The sequence below is a fragment of the Scyliorhinus canicula genome, chromosome 11 (genome assembly GCF_902713615.1).
Source record: "Scyliorhinus canicula chromosome 11, sScyCan1.1, whole genome shotgun sequence".
In the NCBI taxonomy this organism is placed as follows: domain Eukaryota; kingdom Metazoa; phylum Chordata; class Chondrichthyes; order Carcharhiniformes; family Scyliorhinidae; genus Scyliorhinus; species Scyliorhinus canicula.
Window position 1 is genome coordinate 103,065,994 of NC_052156.1, and position 18,043 is coordinate 103,084,036.

At 50.6% G+C, this 18,043-nt stretch overlaps 1 protein-coding gene across 6 annotated transcripts in view; it reads left to right on the plus strand.

Moving 5' to 3' along the window:
• Positions 1-18,043, plus strand: part of LOC119973234 (uncharacterized protein C3orf20-like) — a 260,613-nt gene that overhangs the window by 144,011 nt on the left and 98,559 nt on the right. For 3 of the 6 annotated variants that reach the window (XM_038810916.1, XM_038810918.1, XM_038810921.1), the window contains 2 exons: positions 100-216; positions 7,922-8,090. In XM_038810916.1, the coding sequence (XP_038666844.1) occupies positions 100-216; positions 7,922-8,090 (286 nt within the window). The remainder of the gene's footprint in view (positions 1-99; positions 217-7,921; positions 8,091-18,043) is intronic. The other 3 variants (XM_038810917.1, XM_038810919.1, XM_038810920.1) reach the window with 3 other exon arrangements.

The window sequence follows — 18,043 nt, forward strand, 5'->3', positions numbered from 1 at the left end:
TATAACAATAGATTAAGTTATATCCATACTGAGATGTAAATGAGGAGTGCTTTTCAATATTTTAGGCCCAATAAATTCCATATTAATGCAATATTTTAGGGTGAGCTACAGACTCAAATGGCATTTACATCGTCGTCAGCCAAGCTTTTCGTGAAAGTGAGAGGATCAAAGATAAAGAGTAGAGAAGGGCTCAAAAAGTTGAGCAAACCAGGATCAGTAAGTAATAACCTAACACTGGAGGAGGAAAGGAGATGACACAATGCTCCATGTGTGCGCAATGTACAGTGGAGAGTAAACACACACTTGACATAGGAACATAGGACTTAAGTGGAGGAGTTGGCCACTCGGCCCTTCGAGCTTGCTCCTCCATTCAAGATCTGGACTGATCTGGTTGTGGTCTCAACTCAACTTCCTGTCCCCTTTCTCACTGCTCCACTTTCTCACTGTTTCCTCTTTCTCACTGTTTCCTCTTTCTCACTCCTCCCCTTTCTCACTGCTCCCCTTTCTCACTGCTCCCCTTTCTCACTGTTTCCTCTTTCTCACAGATTCCTCTTTCTCACTGTTTCCTCTTTCTCACTGTTTCCCCTTTCTCACTGCTCCCCTTTCTCACTGCCCCCCTTTCTCACTGCTCCCCTTTCTCACTGCTCCTCTTTCTCACTGCTCCCCTTTCTCACTGTATCCCCTTTCTCACTGTTTCCTCTTTCTCACTGCTCCTCTTTCTCACTGCTCCCCTTTCTCACTGTTTCCCCTTTCTCACTGCTCCCCTTTCTCACTGCTCCCCTTTCTCACTGCTCCCCTTTCTCACTGTTTCCTCTTTCTCACTGTTTCCTCTTTCTCACTGCTCCCCTTTCTCACTGCTCCCCTTTCTCACTGCTCCCCTTTTTCACTGTTCCCCTTTCTCAATGTTTCCCCTTTCTCACTGCTCTCCTTTCTCACTGTTCCCCTTTCTCACTGCCCCCCTTTCTCACTCCTCCCCTTCTCACTGCCCCCTTTCTCACTGCTCCCCCTTTCTCACTGCTCCCCCTTTCTCACTGCTCCCCTTTTTCACTGTTCCCCTTTCTCAATGTTCCCCTTTCTCACTGCTCCCCTTTCTCACTGATCCCCTTTCTCACTGCTCCCCTTTCTCACTGCTCCCCTTTCTCAATGTTTCCCCTTTCTCACTGCTCCCCTTTCTCACTGTTCCCCTTTCTCACTGCCCCTTTTCTCACTGCTCCCTTTTTTCACTGTTCCCCTTTCTCAATGTTCCTCTTTCTCACTGCTCCCCTTTCTCACTGCTCCCCTTTCTCACTGTTTCCCCTTTCTCACTGCTCTCCTTTCTTACTGTTTCCTCTTTCTCACTGTTTCCTCTTTCTTACTGTTTCCTCTTTCTCACTGCTCCCCTTTCTCACTGCTCCCCTTTCTCACTGTTTCCTCTTTCTCACTGTTCCCCTTTCTCACTGCTCCCCTTTCTCACTGCTCCCCCTTTCTCACTGCTCCCATTTCTCCCTGCCCCCCTTTCCCACTGCTCCCCTTTCTCACTGTTTCCTCTTTCTCACTGCTCCCCTTTCTCACTGCTCCCCTTTCTCACTGCTCCCCTTTCTCACTGCTCCCGTTTCTCACTGCTCCCCTTTCTCACTGCTCCCCTTTCTCACTGCTCCCCATTTCTCACTGCTCCCCTTTCTCACTGTTTCCTCTTTCTCACTGCTCCCCTTTCTCACTGCTCCCCATTTCTCACTGCTCCCCATTTCTCACTGCTCCCCTTTCTCACTGTTTCCTCTTTCTCACTGCTCCCCTTTCTCACTGTTTCCTCTTTCTCACTGCTCCCCTTTCTCACTGCTCCCCATTTCTCACTGCTCCCCATTTCTCACTGCTCCCCTTTCTCACTGTTTCCTCTTTCTCACTGCTCCCCTTTCTCACTGTTTCCTCTTTCTCACTGCCCCCATTTGTCACTGCTCCCCTTTCTCACTGCTCCCCTTTCTCACTACCCCCTTTTTCACTGCTCCCCTTTCTCACTCTTTCCTCTTTCTCACTGCTCCCCTTTCTCACTGTTTCCTCTTTCTCACTGCCCCCTTCTCACTGTTCCCCCTTTCTCACTGCTCCCCTTTCTCACTGCCCCCTTTCCCACTGCTCCACTTCTCACTGCTCCCCATTCTCTCTGCTCCCCTTTCTCACTGCCCCCTTTCTCACAGCTCCCCTTTCTCCCTGCCCCCCTTTCTCACTGCTCCCCTTTCTCACTGCTCCCCTTTCTCACAGTTTCCTCTTTCTCACGGTTTCCTCTTTCTCACTGCTCCCCTTTCTCACTGCCCCCCTTTCTCACTGTTCCCCCTTTCTCACTGCCCCCCTTTCTCACTGCTCCCCTTTCTCACTGCTCCCCTTTCTCACTGTTTCCCCTTTCTCACTGTTCCCTCTTTCTCTCTGTTCCCCCTTTCTAACTGATCCCCTTTCTCACTGCCCCCCTTTCTCACTGTTCCCCCTTTCTCACTGCCCCCTTTCTAACTGCTCCCCTTTCTCACTGTCCCTTTCCCACTGCTCCCCTTTCTCACTGCTCCCCTTTCTCACTGCACCTCTTTCTCACTGCTCCCCTTTCTCACTACCCCCCTTTCTCACTGCCCCCCTTTCTCACTGCTTCCCTTTCTCACTGCTCCCCTTTCTCACTGCCCATCTTTCTCACTGCTCCCCCGTTCTCACTGCTCCCCTTTCTCACTGCCCCCTTTCTCACTGCTCCCCTTTCTCACTGCTCCCCTTCCTCGCTGTTTCCTCTTTCTCACTGCTCCACTTCTCACTGCTCCCCTTTCTCACTGCCCCCCTTTCTCACTGCTGCCCTTTCTCACTGCTCCCCTTTCTCACTGCCCCTCTTTCTCACTGCTCCCCCTTTCTCGCTGTTTCCTCTTTCGTACTGCTCCCCTTTCTCACTGCCCCCCTTTCTCACTGCCTCCCTTTCTCAATGCCCCTCTTTCTCACTGCTCCCCCTTTCTCGCTGTTTCCTCTTTCTTACTGCTCCCCTTTCTCACTGCCCCCCTTTCTCACTGCCTCCCTTTCTCAATGCCCCCCTTTCTCTCTGCTCCCCCTTTCTCACTGTCCCCTTTTCACTGTTCCCCTTTCTCAATGTTCCCCTTTTTCACTGCTCCCCTTTCTCACTGATCCCCTTTCTCACTGCTCCCCTTTCTCACTGTTCCCCTTTCTCACTGCCCCCCTTTCTCACTGCTCCCCTTTCTCACTGCTCCCCTTTCTCACTGCTCCCCTTTCTCACTGCCCCCCTTTCTCACTGCCCCCTTTCTCACTGCTGCCCTTTCTCTCTGCTCCCCTTTCTCAATGTTTCCTCTTTCTCACTGCTCCCCTTTCTCACTGCTCCCCTTTCTCACTGCCCCCTTTCTCACTGCTGCCCTTTCTCACTGCTCCCCTTTCTCACTGCTCCCCTTTCTCACTGCTCCCCTTTCTCACTGCCTCCCTTTCTCACTGCCCCCCTTTCTCACTGCTCCCCCTTTCTCACTGCTCCCCTTTTTCATTGTTTCCTCTTTCTCACTGCTCCCCTTTCTCACTGCTCCCCTTTCTCACTGCCCCCTTTCTCACTGCTGCCCTTTCTCACTGCTCCCCTTTCTCACTGCTCCCCTTTCTCACTGCTCCCCTTTCTCACTGCTCCCCTTTCTCACTGCCTCCCTTTCTCACTGCCCCCCTTTCTCACTGCTCCCCCTTTCTCACTGCTCCCCTTTTTCATTGTTCCCCTTTCTCAATGTTCCCCTTTCTCAATGCTCCCCTTTCTCACTGCTCCCCTTTCTCACTGCTCCCCTTTCTCACTGTTTCCCCTTTCTCACTGCCCCCCTTTCTCATTGCTCCCCTTTCGCACTGCTCCCCTTTCTCACTGCTCCCCTTTCTCACTGCTCCCCTTTCTCACTGTTTCCCCTTTCTCACTGCTCTCCTTTCTCACTGTTTCCTCTTTCTCACTGTTTCCTCTTTCTCACTGCTCCCCTTTCACACTGCTCCCCTTTCTCACTGTTGCCCCTTTCTCACTGCTCCCCTTTCTCACTGCTCCCCCTTTCTCACTGCTCCCCTTTCTCACTGCCCCCCTTTCTCACTGCTCCCCTTTCTCACTGCTCCCCTTTCTCACTGTTTCCTCTTTCTCACTGCCCCCTTTCTCACTGCTCCCCTTTCTCACTGTTCCCCCTTTCTCACTGTTTTCCCTTTCTCACTGTTTGCCCTTTCTCACTGTTTGCCCTTTCTCACCATCCCCATTCTCACTGCTCTCCTAGCTCACTGCTCCCCCTTTTTCATTGTTCCCCCTTTTTCATTGCTCCCCATCTCTCATAGCTCCCCGTTTCTCACGATACCCAATTTGTCTTTTCCATTAACTTCAAGGAGTTTGGGGTTTTAATTTTTTTCCAATTACGGGGAAGTTTAGCAGACTAATCCACCTACCCTGCACATCTTTAGGTTGTGGGGTGTGACCCACACAGACACAGGGAGAATGTCCCAACTCCACACGGACAGTGACTCGGGATCGAACACGGGTTCTTGGCGTCATTAGGCAGCACTGCTAACCACTGCGCCATGTGCCACCCGTATTTTGCCATCTCTAAAAAATGATTTTACTCCCACAATCATTCAGCATTTCCATTGATGAAGCCATTTTTGAGCACTGGTCCGATGTGGGGCCAATGTTTTGCAGACCCTGACGCTCCAAAACTATGGGAGGCAAGAGCATATAGCCAAAATGTTGAGACCATTTAACCCTTTGAACCTGTTCTGCCGATAAATGAAACAATCGCTGATTTGTGACCTAACCCCATATTCCATTTTTAAAAATGTTCCAATTAAGGCCAATTTAGTGTGGCAAATTTACCTAGCCTGCGCATATTTTTGGGTTGTGGGGGTGAGACCCACGCAGACACTGGGAGAATGTGCAACTAACCCCAACTTCCTGCCCTTTCCCCAGATTCCTTAATGCCTTTGGGTAACCAGATTTAAAATTAACCCAACATTCATTGTCACCTGAGAGAGGAGAGAGTTCTAAACTTCCACCACCTTTTTTGTGTAGAAGTGTTTCTTAATTTCACAACTGAAAGGTCTGGATCTAAATTTTAACCCTAATTGTTTTTAAGCTTTATTGGGATGTGGGCGTCGCTGGCAAGACCAATGTTTGTTGCCCATCCGTAATTACCCTTGAAATGTGTAGTTTACTGAGCCATTTCAGAGGGCAGTTAAGACACAGCCACATTGCTGTGGGTCTGGAGTCACATGTAGGCCAGACCAGATAAGGAAGGCAGATTTCCTTCCCTAAAGGGGCATTAGTGAACCCAGTGGGTTTTGCAACAACTGTGCCATGGTTGTGGTCACCATTATTGAGACTAGCTTCATCTTCCAGATTTATTCATTGAATTTAAATTCCACTAGCTGCTGTGGTGAGATTTTGACCCTTGTGTCAGAGTGTTAACCTGGGTCTCTAGATTACAAGTTCCTTGACATTACCATTATGCCACCAATTAGTTCCTCAGCTTGGTCTTAACCCTAATTTTCCCTACCAGTGGAAATAATTTCTCTTGCTATCTTATCAGTTCCCGTTAGCGTGATGATAACTTTAATTTAATCACTTACTAACTTTCTAAATCCAGGGCCTACAACCCTAGTTTGTGCAATCTCTCCTTGTACCTTAAACCCTGGAGTCCAGCTATTATTTTTGTAAACCTTCACTCCACTCCCTCTATCCTTTCTAAAGGGTGGCACATGGAACTGCTCCTAGTAACTCCACGTGTGGTTTAACCAGGGCTTGGTACAACTGAAGTGCGACTCTTACTGTCTTAGTTCTCTTGATATAAAGGCCAGCATTCCATTTGCCTTTTTCATCATTTTCTCGATCTGTCCATGCCACTTCAATAATGATGAGCCTCGCTGATCAGCTGAGAATTTCACTCTTTCAACCTAGCCTTAACCACATCCAGCTTGAACCCTTTAAACATATTGTTGTGGGATGAGCAAATATGATCTAATTCCACGTTGGAGTCTGGCGCTCAGACAGACATTTTGGAAGAAATGTGAGGTGCTGTGAAACATCTGGCAAAAGAGTAATGCAACAAGTGACTTGTTTGCCTTGAGTGGCTGTGAGGGTAGTCTTCTTGTACTCATGTCAGTCTTGGTTCAGCTGCTAATCCTCTTGATGCAGAATTGGGAGGTTCTGGCTTGAGGTCCCACCCGAAGGCTAGAGCACATAATTCAAGCTAACACTTCCAGGGCGACCCTATGGAAGGTGCCGTCATTTGGATGGGATGTGCCCTCTCAGGTGGATATAGAAGATTCCACAGCACTTTCAGAGAAGAACAGGGCAGTTATCCCCGGGTGTCCTGGCCTTCAACTAAAAAAAAACAGGCCATCTGCTCTTTTAGCTTATTGTTGTTTGTTTGTGAAATCTTACCATGTGCAGATTTCCCACCACACAGCCAACACTACAATGGTGACAACCCTTTAAAAGTACTTCATCCGGCTGTAAGGACATTTTGTGATAGGCGCTATATAAATGCAAGTCCTTTGCTTTATCATAGACAGCTCATGAACAACAGTGGTCGACTATTGAGGCTATGCATCTCCTATAGATTTTGCCATTGATATTAATTTTTTTTTTCTAAAATTTAGAATATCCAATTCATTTTTTCCAATTAAGGGGCAATTTAACGTGGCCAATCCACCTAACCTGCACATCTTTGGGTTGTGGGGGTGAAGCCCACGCAGACACGGGGAGAATGTGCAAACTCCTCACAGACAATGACCCAGGGCCGGGATTCGAACCCGGGTCCTCAGCGCCGTAGGCAGCAATGCTAACCACTGTGCCACCGTGCCGCCCCGCCATTGATATTAATGATGGAAATGGGAATACTTGGATCCTGATTCCGCCCCGCCACCCCAACCCCCAAGTCAATCCCTCCAACCTAACAAGTAATTGGACTTAAAAAGCATAAGACCATTTGGGGCAGCACGGTAGCATGGTGGTTAGCATAAATGCTTCACAGCTCCAGGGTCCCAGGTTCGATTCCCGGCTGGGTCACTGTCTGTGCGGAGTTTGCACGTCCTCCCCCTGTGTGCGTGGGTTTTCTCCGGGTTCTCCGGTTTCCTCCCACAGTCCAAAGATGTGCAGGTTAGGTGGATTGGCCATGCTAAATTGCCCGTAGTGTCCTAAAAAAAAAAGTAAGGTTAAGGGGGGGGGTTGTTGGGTTATGGGTATAGGGTGGATACGTGGGTTTGAGTAGGGTGATCATTGCTCGGCACAACATGAAGGGCCTGTTCTGTGCTGTACTGTTCTATGTTCTATAAGAAATTGGACGAGGAGTAGTCCATTCGTCCTATCGAGTCTGCTCCTCCATTCAGTACGAACGTGGCTGATCTTGGGCTTCAACTCCATTTTCCCGGCCACTCCTATTTCCCTTAATTCCCTGAGGCACCAGGGAAGTCGACCCCAGTCTTAAATGCACTCATCAATGGAGCATCCACTTCCCTCTGGGGTAGAGAATTCCAAAGGTTCACAACACTTTGAAGTAATTTCTCCTCTTCGCAGTCCTTATCCGAAGTCTGTCTCCCCATGTTTTCAACTCCCAACCATTGGAAACAGTCTCCCAGCATCCATCCTGTCGAGAACCCCAGAAACATGTGTGTTGCAATGAGGTCACCTCTCACTCTTCAGCCTCTCATCATCGGACAGCCCCCTCATTCCAGGGACCAATCTAGGGAACCTTGCTGAACCAACACCAGGATTTTTACCCAGTAACAGTGAAGGAATGGTGACATATTTCCAAGTCAGGGTGCTGTGTGGTGCGGGGAGGCAGGACTTGTGGGTGGTGGTGATCCCATGTTCTTGCTGCCATTGTCCCTCTACGTGGTTCAGTGGAGACTGCAAATTGAGGAAGGGGGAAAGAGGGGGATGTAGAGGAATAAAAACTCATTCTACTTTCTGTCTTCATAGATTCCTAGGAAGCATTCCAGTGTTGTGAAATCAGAGGTTTCTGTCGAATCTTCGCAGATTTATAAGGAAATCACCATTCAGTCGCTGCAGCAGTTGCACAAGAGGATAAAGACCATCACCAATAAATGGATGGAGTATTACAGAAGTGAAACTGGTATGTTATTAGCAGGTAAACCCCAGACACAATTGTGTTTAAACTATGTTGTCTCTACATTGCTGTAGGGTGCTTTTGTGGGCTGGATTGTGACTTTGTGTGATGGTCGATTATGGGTGATGACCTGTTTCACTAATCTCCTCTTTGAAGTCAATGGAAGTAATGGCATTAAGAAATAGGAGCAGGGTTCGTCCATTTGGCCCATTGATACTGCCCTGTCACTCAACAAGATCTTGGCTGATCACATCTGATGAGAGATGTAACCTGTGCTGCCAACTCACCATTGTCTGTTTCACATGGTTGTGCAAAGTTATGCATCTATATAATAAGCAAAATGGTGTGGATGTTGGAACCTGAAGAAAGAACAGAGAATTCTGTAAAAACCTAGCAGGTCTCTGGCAGTATCTGTAAGGAGAGAGAAAGAGTCAACATTTCAAGTTCTTTTGTTCTGACGAAGAACTAAAAGGATTCAAAATGTTAACTCTGCTTTCTCTCATGGCCGATCGGCTAAGGTGGAGGGGGTGGGGGGGGGGGGGGGGGGGGGGCACTGAACCCCCCAACTAGGCTGATCACCTGGAATGTTTGATGGTTAAATGGGCCGGTCAAGAGGGCATATGTGTGTGGTTGATGTAACTCCGTAATTCACACTGTATTGTATATACATGAGACCATGCATTTGTAAGCGCAGTTGCGTTGCCCGACCATTAGGGGGAGTAGCGCTGGGAATGCTTAGGAGTTTGTACAGGGCTCCACTCTTGGCTCCGCCCACGACTCCTCTCCCTGGACTGCTGTATAAATACCAATGCTCAGAGCCAGTCGTTCAGTTCATCGAGAGTTCAACGCGGAACAGGCTGGCTCCGTTGTAAGTAGATTAAAACCACTGTTCATATCTTAAAGCATGTGTCTAGTGAATTGATGGTTCCATCAATTTAATCTACTTAAGAAACAGTCAGGATCAATCAGGGAATCAGCACTCAAGCCTGAGCGACTGGAACTCGACCCGCAGGATGCAGAGGCAAAATAATTTTTTTCTCATTGGCTACGGTGTTTTAAAGCCTACCTGGCGGAAGCAAGCACAGCCGAAACAACAGAGGAGCAGAAACTGAGCCTACTGCACGCGAGGGTGAGCCACGGAAACTCTGCTCAACTAAACTGCGCCGGTTCGTATACTGAAGCCCTAGCGCTACTCGACAAAATGTATGTAAGGCCTGTAAATGAGGTCTACGCGCGACATGTGTTTACTACTCGCCGCCAGCGGCCTACGGAATAGCTCGCAGAATTCCTGAGAGAGCTTAAAACTTTATCTGGTGACTGTAATTACCAGGCGGTTACCGCGGCAGAACATAGAGAACTTGCTGTACGCGATGCCTTTGTTGCGGGCCTTAGGTCAAATTACGTGCGCCAACGACTGCTGGAAAAGGGGGCCCTAAATCTTGAAGCGACTGTTGAACTTGCTACCACTATGGAGGTCTCCTTTCGCAGCCTCACCTCGTTCCCCGTGGACCCCGCGACCCCGTCATGGGCTCCCGACCAGTGACTCCCCCTGGCCTGCGCCATGCAGCCGCCCAGCCACAATGCTGCCCCAGCCTGCCACTTTTGAGGCAGCACTGCCCGGCCTGCAACCTGACCTGCAGCAGCTGCGGGCGAAAAGGATACTATGCCAGAGTGTGTCTGGCGAAGAAAGCCCCAGCCTCTAACCCTCCCACGGCTCAAAGCACTCGTTCCCTGAATTCACAGGCCCGCAGGCCCCAAAATGCTGCACCCTGTATGCCGACTCCGCCCCCACCCGACATGTGCGACTCATGGGGGCGGCCATCTTGGCAATCCTCCGCCATGCGGCCGGCCATGTGCGACTCATGGGGGCGGCCATCTTGGGATCCATCCCCTTCAAACTCTGAAACTCCCCTTGACGACTACGAACTCAGAGGGCAGTCATCACGGGGCCACTCCAGCACAGCTGATCGAGCCGCTGACGACCTGCAACTCAGCGCAGTCACTCTGGACCAATCGCGCTCGAAGCGTCTGCGAAACTCGATCGCGACGGTCCAAATTAACGGGTACAGCACGCCGTGCCTTTTCGACTCTGGGAGCACTGAGAGCTTCATACTCCCAGATCTGGTAAGACGCTGTTCGCTCCCCGTTTTCCCCGCGCGGCAAACCATCTCCCTTGCTTCGGGCTCCCACTCTGTCCAGATCCAAGGGCGCACCGCCGCGACGCTCACAATCCAAGGCGCTAGCTATGCCAAATTCCAGCTCTATGTCCTGCCCGAACTCTGCACCCCACTCTTATTAGGCCTTGATTTCCAGTGTAATCTCAAGAGTCTCACCCTCAATTTCGGCAGACCCCTACCCCCACTCACTATCTGCAGCCTAGCCACGTTGCGAATCTCCCCCCCTCCTCTCTTTGCCAACCTCACCCCGGACTGTAAATCCGTAGCCACTCGCAGCAGGCGGTACAGCCTGCAGGATAGGGTGTTCATCCGGTCGGAGGTCCGAAGGCTCCTCAGTGAGGGGATCATAGAGGCCAGCAACAGCCCCTGGAGAGCTCAGGTGGTGGTCGTTAAGACCGGGGAAAAATTCTGCATGGTCGTAGACGATAGTCAGACCATTAATAGGTTTACGCTCCTCGACGCGTACCCCCTCCCCAGAATTGCAGACATGGTTAACCAGATCGCCCAATATCGGATTTTTTCCACGGTGGATCTGAAGTCTGCATACCACCAGCTCCCAATCCGCTCGGAGGAACGCCACTACACGGCATTCGAGGCCGATGGCCGCCTCTTCCATTTCCTCTGGGTTCCCTTCGGCATCACTGATGGGGTTTTAGTGTTCCAACGAACAATGGACCGAATGGTGAACCAGTACGGGTTGCGGGCCACGTTCCCGTACTTGGATAACGTTACCATCTGCGGCTATGACCAGCAGGACCACGACGCCAACCTCTACCGTTTTCTCCAGACAGCTCAGAAAATAAACCTCACCTATAACAAGGAGAAATGCGTTTTCCGCATGACCAGACTAGCCATCCTCGGCTATGTCGTGGAAAACGGAGTCCTGGGTCCCAACCCGTCTTAGAACTCCCTCTCCCTCATTGTCCCAAGGCCCTCAAACGGCGCTTGGGATTCTTTTTTTTTATAAATTTAGATTATCCAATTATTTTGTCCAATTAAGGGGGCAATTTAGCGTGGCCAATCCACCTACTCTGCACATTTTTGGGTTGTGGGGGCGAAACCCACGCAGACACGGGGAGAATGTGCAAACTCCACACGGACAGTGACCCAGAGCCGGGATCGAACTTGGGACCTCAGCGCCGTGAGGCGGTTGTGCTAACCACTAGGCCACCGTGCTGCCCGCTTGGGATTCTTTTCGTATTACGCCCAGTGGGTCCCTCAATATGCGGACAAAGCCCGCCTACTCTTTAAGGCCACACTATTTCCTCTGTCAGCTGAGGCGCGCCAGGCCTTCAACTGCATCAAGGAGGACATCGCCAAAGCGGCCATGCGGGCGGTGGATGAATCCACCCCCTTTCAGGTAGAGAGCGACGCCTCAGAGGTAGCTCTTGCTGCCACTTTAAATCAGGCACGGAGACCAGTCGCATTCTTCTCCCGTACCCTCTCCGCTTCGGAACTCCGACACTCGGCAGTCGAAAAAGAAGCACAAGCCATTGTGGAGGCTATTCGTCACTGGAGGCACTACCTCGCAGGTAGGAGGTTCACCCTCATCACCGACCAAAGATCGGTTGCCTTCATGTTTGACAACTCGCAAAGGGGCAAGTTTAAAAACGATAAAATCCTGCGGTGGAGGATCGAATTCTCCACCTATAGCTACGATATTAAGTGTCGACTGGGGAAACTCAACGGTGCCCTATCCCGCGGGACGTGCGCCAGCGCGCAGATCGACCGCCTGAAAATCATCCACAATGACCTCTGCAACCCGGGGGTCACCCGGCTCGCCCACTACATCAAAGCCCGTAATCTGCCTTTCTCCACTGAAGAGGTAAAAGCCGTCACCAGGGACTGCCCGATTTGTGCGGAGTGCAAACTGCACTTTTTTAGACCAGACAGGGTCCACCTGGTCAAGGCTTCTAGGCCCTTTGAACGCCTCGCGATCAATTTCAAAGGGCCACTCCCCTCAATTAACAGGAAAGTTTACTTATTAAACATCATAGATGAGTTCTCCCGCTTCCCATTTGCTATTCCTGCCCCGACATGACCTCCCACACAGTCATTAGGGCCCTGCATAGTATCTTCACCCTGTTTGGTTTCCCCAGCTACGTGCACAGCGACCGGGGTTTGTCCTTCATGAGCGACGAGCTGCGTCAGTACTTGCTCGACATGGGCATTGCTTCGAGCAGGACTACCAGTTACAACCCCAGGGGCAGTTGAAGAGGGAGAATGCGACGGTCTGGAAGACTGTCCTACTGACCCTCCGGTCCAGGAATCTCCAAGTCTCCCATTGGCAGGAAGTCCTCCTAGACGCGCTCCACGCTATTAGGTCCCTCTTACGCACAGCGGCCAATCAGACCCCTCACGAGAGGCTCTTCATTTTTTCCAGGGGCACTACCACGGGGGTCTCATTCCCGGCATGGCTGAAGACACCGGGCCATGTACTCCTCAGGAAGCACATCAGGGCGCACAAAACCGACCCCCTTGTTGAGAAGGTGCGCCTGCTTCACTCCAACCCCCAGTACGCCTTTGTCGAGTTCTCCGACGGCCAACAGGACACCATATCCCTCCGGGACCTTGCACCTGCCGGGTCCAGCATCCCCTCTATCACTACAGATGCACCCCTCACCCTACACCCCATCCTGCCGCCCCCTCGGGCTCCCGAGCCCTCTAGCTCGCTACATCGGTTCCACGCAACCCAGCCGCCCCCTCGCGCTCCTGAGGCCACTGAGGCCACTAGCTCTCTCCACCTGTTCCGTGTGCCCGCACCGGCTAATCCCCAACGCCCTCAGTCCCCAGTCGAACCTGACGGGTATGGAGCTCGGACGAGATCTTCCCTGGAGTCCGCCATCGTACCCCAACCCACAACACCCGTCCAGCCACCACAAGAGGCTGCAACCCCGGTGCTTCGCAGATCACAGCGGACAGTCCGACCACCGGACAGACTCAATTTATGAACCACCACACCCGCCGGACTTGATTTTCTGTAGGGGGTGAATGTGGTAAATGTAACTCCGTAATTCACACTATTGTATATACATGAGACCATGCATTTGTAAGCGCAGTTGCGTTGCCCGACCACTAGGGGGAGTAGCGCTGGGAATGCTGAGGAGTTTGTACAGGGCTCCACCCTTGGCTCCGCCCACGACTCCTCCCCATGGATGCTGTATAAATACCAATGCTCAGAGCCAGTTGTTCAGTTCATCGAGAGTTCAACGCGGAACAGGCTGGCTCCGTTGTAAGTAGATTAAAACCACTGTTCATATCTTAAAGCACGTGTCTAGTGAATTGATGGTTCCATCAGTGTGTTTGTGCACCTTAGGGGACTGAAGGTGGAAGTTGTAATGTTGCAGGAGACGCACCTTAGAGGAGGGCACAGAAGGTTGGGTGAGTAAATTTGCAGACGACACTAAAGTCGGTGGAGTTGTAGACAGTGTGGAAGGATGTTGCAGGTTACAGAGGGACATAGATAAGCTGCAGAGCTGGGCTGAGAGGTAACAAATGGAGTTTAATGTAGAGAAGTGTGAGGTGATTCACTTTGGAAAGAAAAACAGGAATGCGGAATATTTGGCTAATGGTAAAATTCTTGGCAGTGTGGATGAGCAGAGGGATCTCGGTGTCCATGTACATAGATCCCTGAAAGTTGCCACCCAGGTTGATAGGGTTGTGAAGAAGGCCTATGGTGTGTTGGCCTTTATTGGTAGAGGGATTGAGTTCCGGAGCCATGAGGTCATGTTGCAGCTATACAAAACTCTGGTACGGCCGCATTTGGAGTATTGCGTACAGTTCTGGTCGCCTCATTATAGGAAGGACGTGGAAGCTTTGGAATGGGTGCAGAGGAGATTTACCAGGACGTTGCCTGGTCTGGAGGGAAAATCTTATGAGGAAAGGCTGATGGACTTGAGGTTGTTTTCGTTAGAGAGAAGAAGGTTAAGAGGTGACTTAATAGAGGCATACAAAATGATCAGAGGGTTAGATAGGGTGGACGGTGAGAGCCTTCTCCCGCGGATGGAGGTGGCTAGCACGAGGGGACATAGCCTTAAATTGAGGGGTAATAGATATAGGACAGACGTCAGAGGTAGGTTTTTTACGCAAAGAGTGGTGAGGCCATGGAATGCCCTACCTGCAACAGTAGTGAACTCGCCAACATTGAGGGCATTTAAAAGTTTATTGGATAAGCATATGGATGATAATGGCATAGTGTAGGTTAGATGGCCTTTAGTTTTTGACTTCCCATGTCGGTGCAACATTGTGGGCCGAAGGGCCTGTACTGCGCTGTATCGTTCTATGTTCTATGTTCTAACTGACCAGATTAGATTGAGGAAAGGCTGGGCCAGTCAGGTCTTTCACTCGGGACTAAACTCAAAGACTAGAGGGGTCATGATCCTGATCAATAAGCGGGTGGTGTTTGAAGCGGGTAGAGTAGTCTCGGAGGTGGGAGGTCGGTACATTGTGGTCAGTGGGAAACCGGTGGGGTATTAGTAAATGTGTATGCGCCAAATTGGGATGATGTGGAGTTTATAAAGAGGATGCTAGGAAGATACCGGACCTGGACTCGCACAGGTTGGTCATGGGAGGGGACTTCAACACCGTTATTGACCCTGGCTTGGACCGGTCAAGCTCGAAAACGGGCAGGTTGCCAACAATGGCAAAGGAACTAAAAGGGTTCATAGAGCAGATGGGGGGGCTTCACCTGCAGTTTAGTAAGGACAGTAACCAGCGCCCACACTGGAGGTTAGAAGTGGGACTTTTGGCTGACGAAGGGGTGTGCAAGCGGCTGAGGAAATGTATTCAGAACTAGCTGCAGGTCAATGACATGGGGGAAATTTCAGCAGCGATGGTCTGGGAAGCACTGAAGGCGGTGGTCAGAGGGGAGCTGATTTTGATACGGGCCCATAGGGAGAAGGTGGACAGGGCAGAGACAGACCAACTGGTAAAGGAGAGACTACAGATCGATAGGAGGCATGCGGAGACACCAGAGGCAGGGCTTTTAAGGGAATGGCGGAGGCTACAGGCGGAGTTCGGCTTGTTAACCACAGGGAGGGTGGTGGATCAGCTGAGAAAGGCGATGGGGGCGATCTATGAGTATGGAGAGAAGGCCAGCAGAATGCTGGCACAGCAGCTTAGAAAGAGGGAGGCAGCCAGGGAGATAGGGGAAGTAAATGACGGAGATGGGAACCTGGTTGGAGATTCAGCAGGGGTGAATAAGGCGTTTAGGGATGTCTACAGGAGGCTGTACAGGTCAGAACCCACTACGGGGCCGGAGGGGATGAGGCACTTCTTGGAGGGGTTGAATTTCCCAAAGCTGAATGGGGAGCTGGTAGAAGGGCTAGGGGCTCCGATCGCGTTGGAAGAGATAGTGGAGGATCTGAAGGCCATACAATCGGGTAAAGCCTCGGGGCTGGACGGGTACCCAGTGGAGTTTTATAAAATGTTCTCTGGGATATTGGGGCTGGTGTTGATGAGGATGTTCAATGAGGCAAGGGAAAGAGGGGTGTTGCCCCCGACGATGTCACAGGCCACAATTTCGCTGATTCTGAAGCGGGACAAGAACCCGGAGCGGTGTGGGTCCTATAGGCCGATATCCCTGTTGAATGTGGACATCAAACTTCTGGCCAAAATTTTGTCCTCCAGTATTGAGGATTGTGTTCCAGACGTTATTGGGGAGGACCAGACGGGGTTTGTTAAGGGTAGGCAGTTGGTGGCCAATGTAAGAAGATTGTTAAACATGATCATGATGCCCCTGGAAGTTAGGGAGGTGGAGGTAGTGATTGCAATGGGTGCAGAAAATGCTTTTGATCAGGTAGAATGGGATTATCTTGCGGGAGGTACTGGGACGGTTCAGATTTGGGTGGGGCTTTATTGACTGGGTCAGGTTGCTGTGTCAGACTCCTGTAGAAAAGTGTGAGGTGATTCATTTTGGAAGGCGTAACAGGAAGACAGAGTACTGGGCTAATGGTAAGATTCTTGGTAGTGTGGATGAGCAGAGAGATCTCAGTGTCCATGTACATAGATCCCTGAAAGTTGCCACCCAGGTTGAGAGGGTTGTTAAGAAGGCATACGGTGTGTTAGCTTTTATTGGTAGAGGGATTGCGTCTCGAAGCCATGAGGTCATGTTGCAGCTGTACAAAACTCTGGTGCGGCCGCATTTGGAGTATTGCGTGCAATTCTGGTCGCCGCATTATAGGAAGGATGTGGAAGCTTTGGAACGGGTGCAGAGGAGATTTACCAGAATGTTGCCTGACATGGAGGGAAGATCTTATGAGGGAAGGCTGAGGGACTTGAGGCTGTTTTCGTTAGAGAGAAGAGGCATACAAGATGATCAGAGGATTAGATAGGGTGGACAGTGAGAGCCTTTTTCCTAAAATGGTGATGTCTTGCACGAGGGGACATAGCTTTAAATTGAGGGGAGATAGATACAGGACAGATGTCAGAGGTAGGTTCTTTACTCAGAGAGTAGTAAGGGCATGGAATGCCCTGCCTGCAACAGTAGTGGACTTGCCAACAATAAGGACATTCAAATGGTCATTGGATAGACATATGGATGTTAAGGGAATAGTGTAGATGGGCTTTAGAGTGGTTTCACAGGTCGGCGCAACATCAAGGGCCGAACGGCCTGTACTGCGCTGTAATGTTCTACGTTCTGTGGCACGTGTACGGACGAATAGGACAACATCGGACTATTTTAGACTGCACCGGGGGACGAGATAGGGATGCCCCCTCTCCCCACTGTTGTTCGCACTAGCTATAGCAATTGCTCTGAAGGCCTCAAGTGGTTGGAGGGGGGTTGGGGGTGGGGGTGGAGCACAGAGTCTCGCTCTATGCAGACGGCCTGCTTCTGTATGTATCACACGCAATAGAGGGGTTGGAAGAAATCATGAGGATTCTAGAGGAATTTGGCCGGTTTTCGGGGTATAAGCTAAATATGGGGAAAAGTGAGATGTTTGCGGTCCAGGCGAGGGGACAGGAGAGATAGATAGATAGAGAAATACAGCACAGAACAGGCCCTTCGGCCCACGATGTTGCGCCGAACTTTTGTCCTAGGTTAATCATAGAATTTTGGACAATTTGTCATGGCCAATCCACCCAACCTGCACATCTTTGGACTGTGGGAGGAAACCGGAGTACCCGGAGGAAACCCACGCAGTCACGGGGAGGATGTGCAGACTCCACACAGACAGTGACCCAAGTCGAAATCGAACTTGGGACCCTGGAGCTGTGAAGCAATTGTGCTATCCACAATGCTACCGTGCTGCCCTTAAGAAGTTAACCTACACTCCCTTATTCTACCCTAATCCAAGTACCTATCCAATAGCCGCTTGAAGGTCCATAAATTTTCCGACTCAACTACTACCACAGGCAGTGCATTCCATGCCCCCACTACTCTCTGGGTAAAGAACCTACCTCTGACATCCCCTCTATATCTTCCACCATTTATCTTAAATTTATGTCCCCTTGTAATGGTGTGTTCCACCCGGGGAAAAAGTCTCTGACTGTCTACTCTATCTATTCCCCTGATCATCTTATAAACCTCTATCAAGTCGCCCCTCATCCTTCTCCGTTCTAATGAGAAAAGGCCTAGCACCCTCAATCTTTCCTCGTATGACCTACTCTCCATTCCAGGCAACATCCTGGTAAATCTCCTTTGCACCTTTTCCAAAGCTTCCACATCCTTCCTAAAATGAGGTGACCAGAACTGCACACAGTACTCCAAATGTGGCCTGACCAAGGTTTTGTACAGCTGCATCATCACCTCACGGCTCTTAAATTCAATCCCTCTGCTAATGAACGCTAGCACACCAT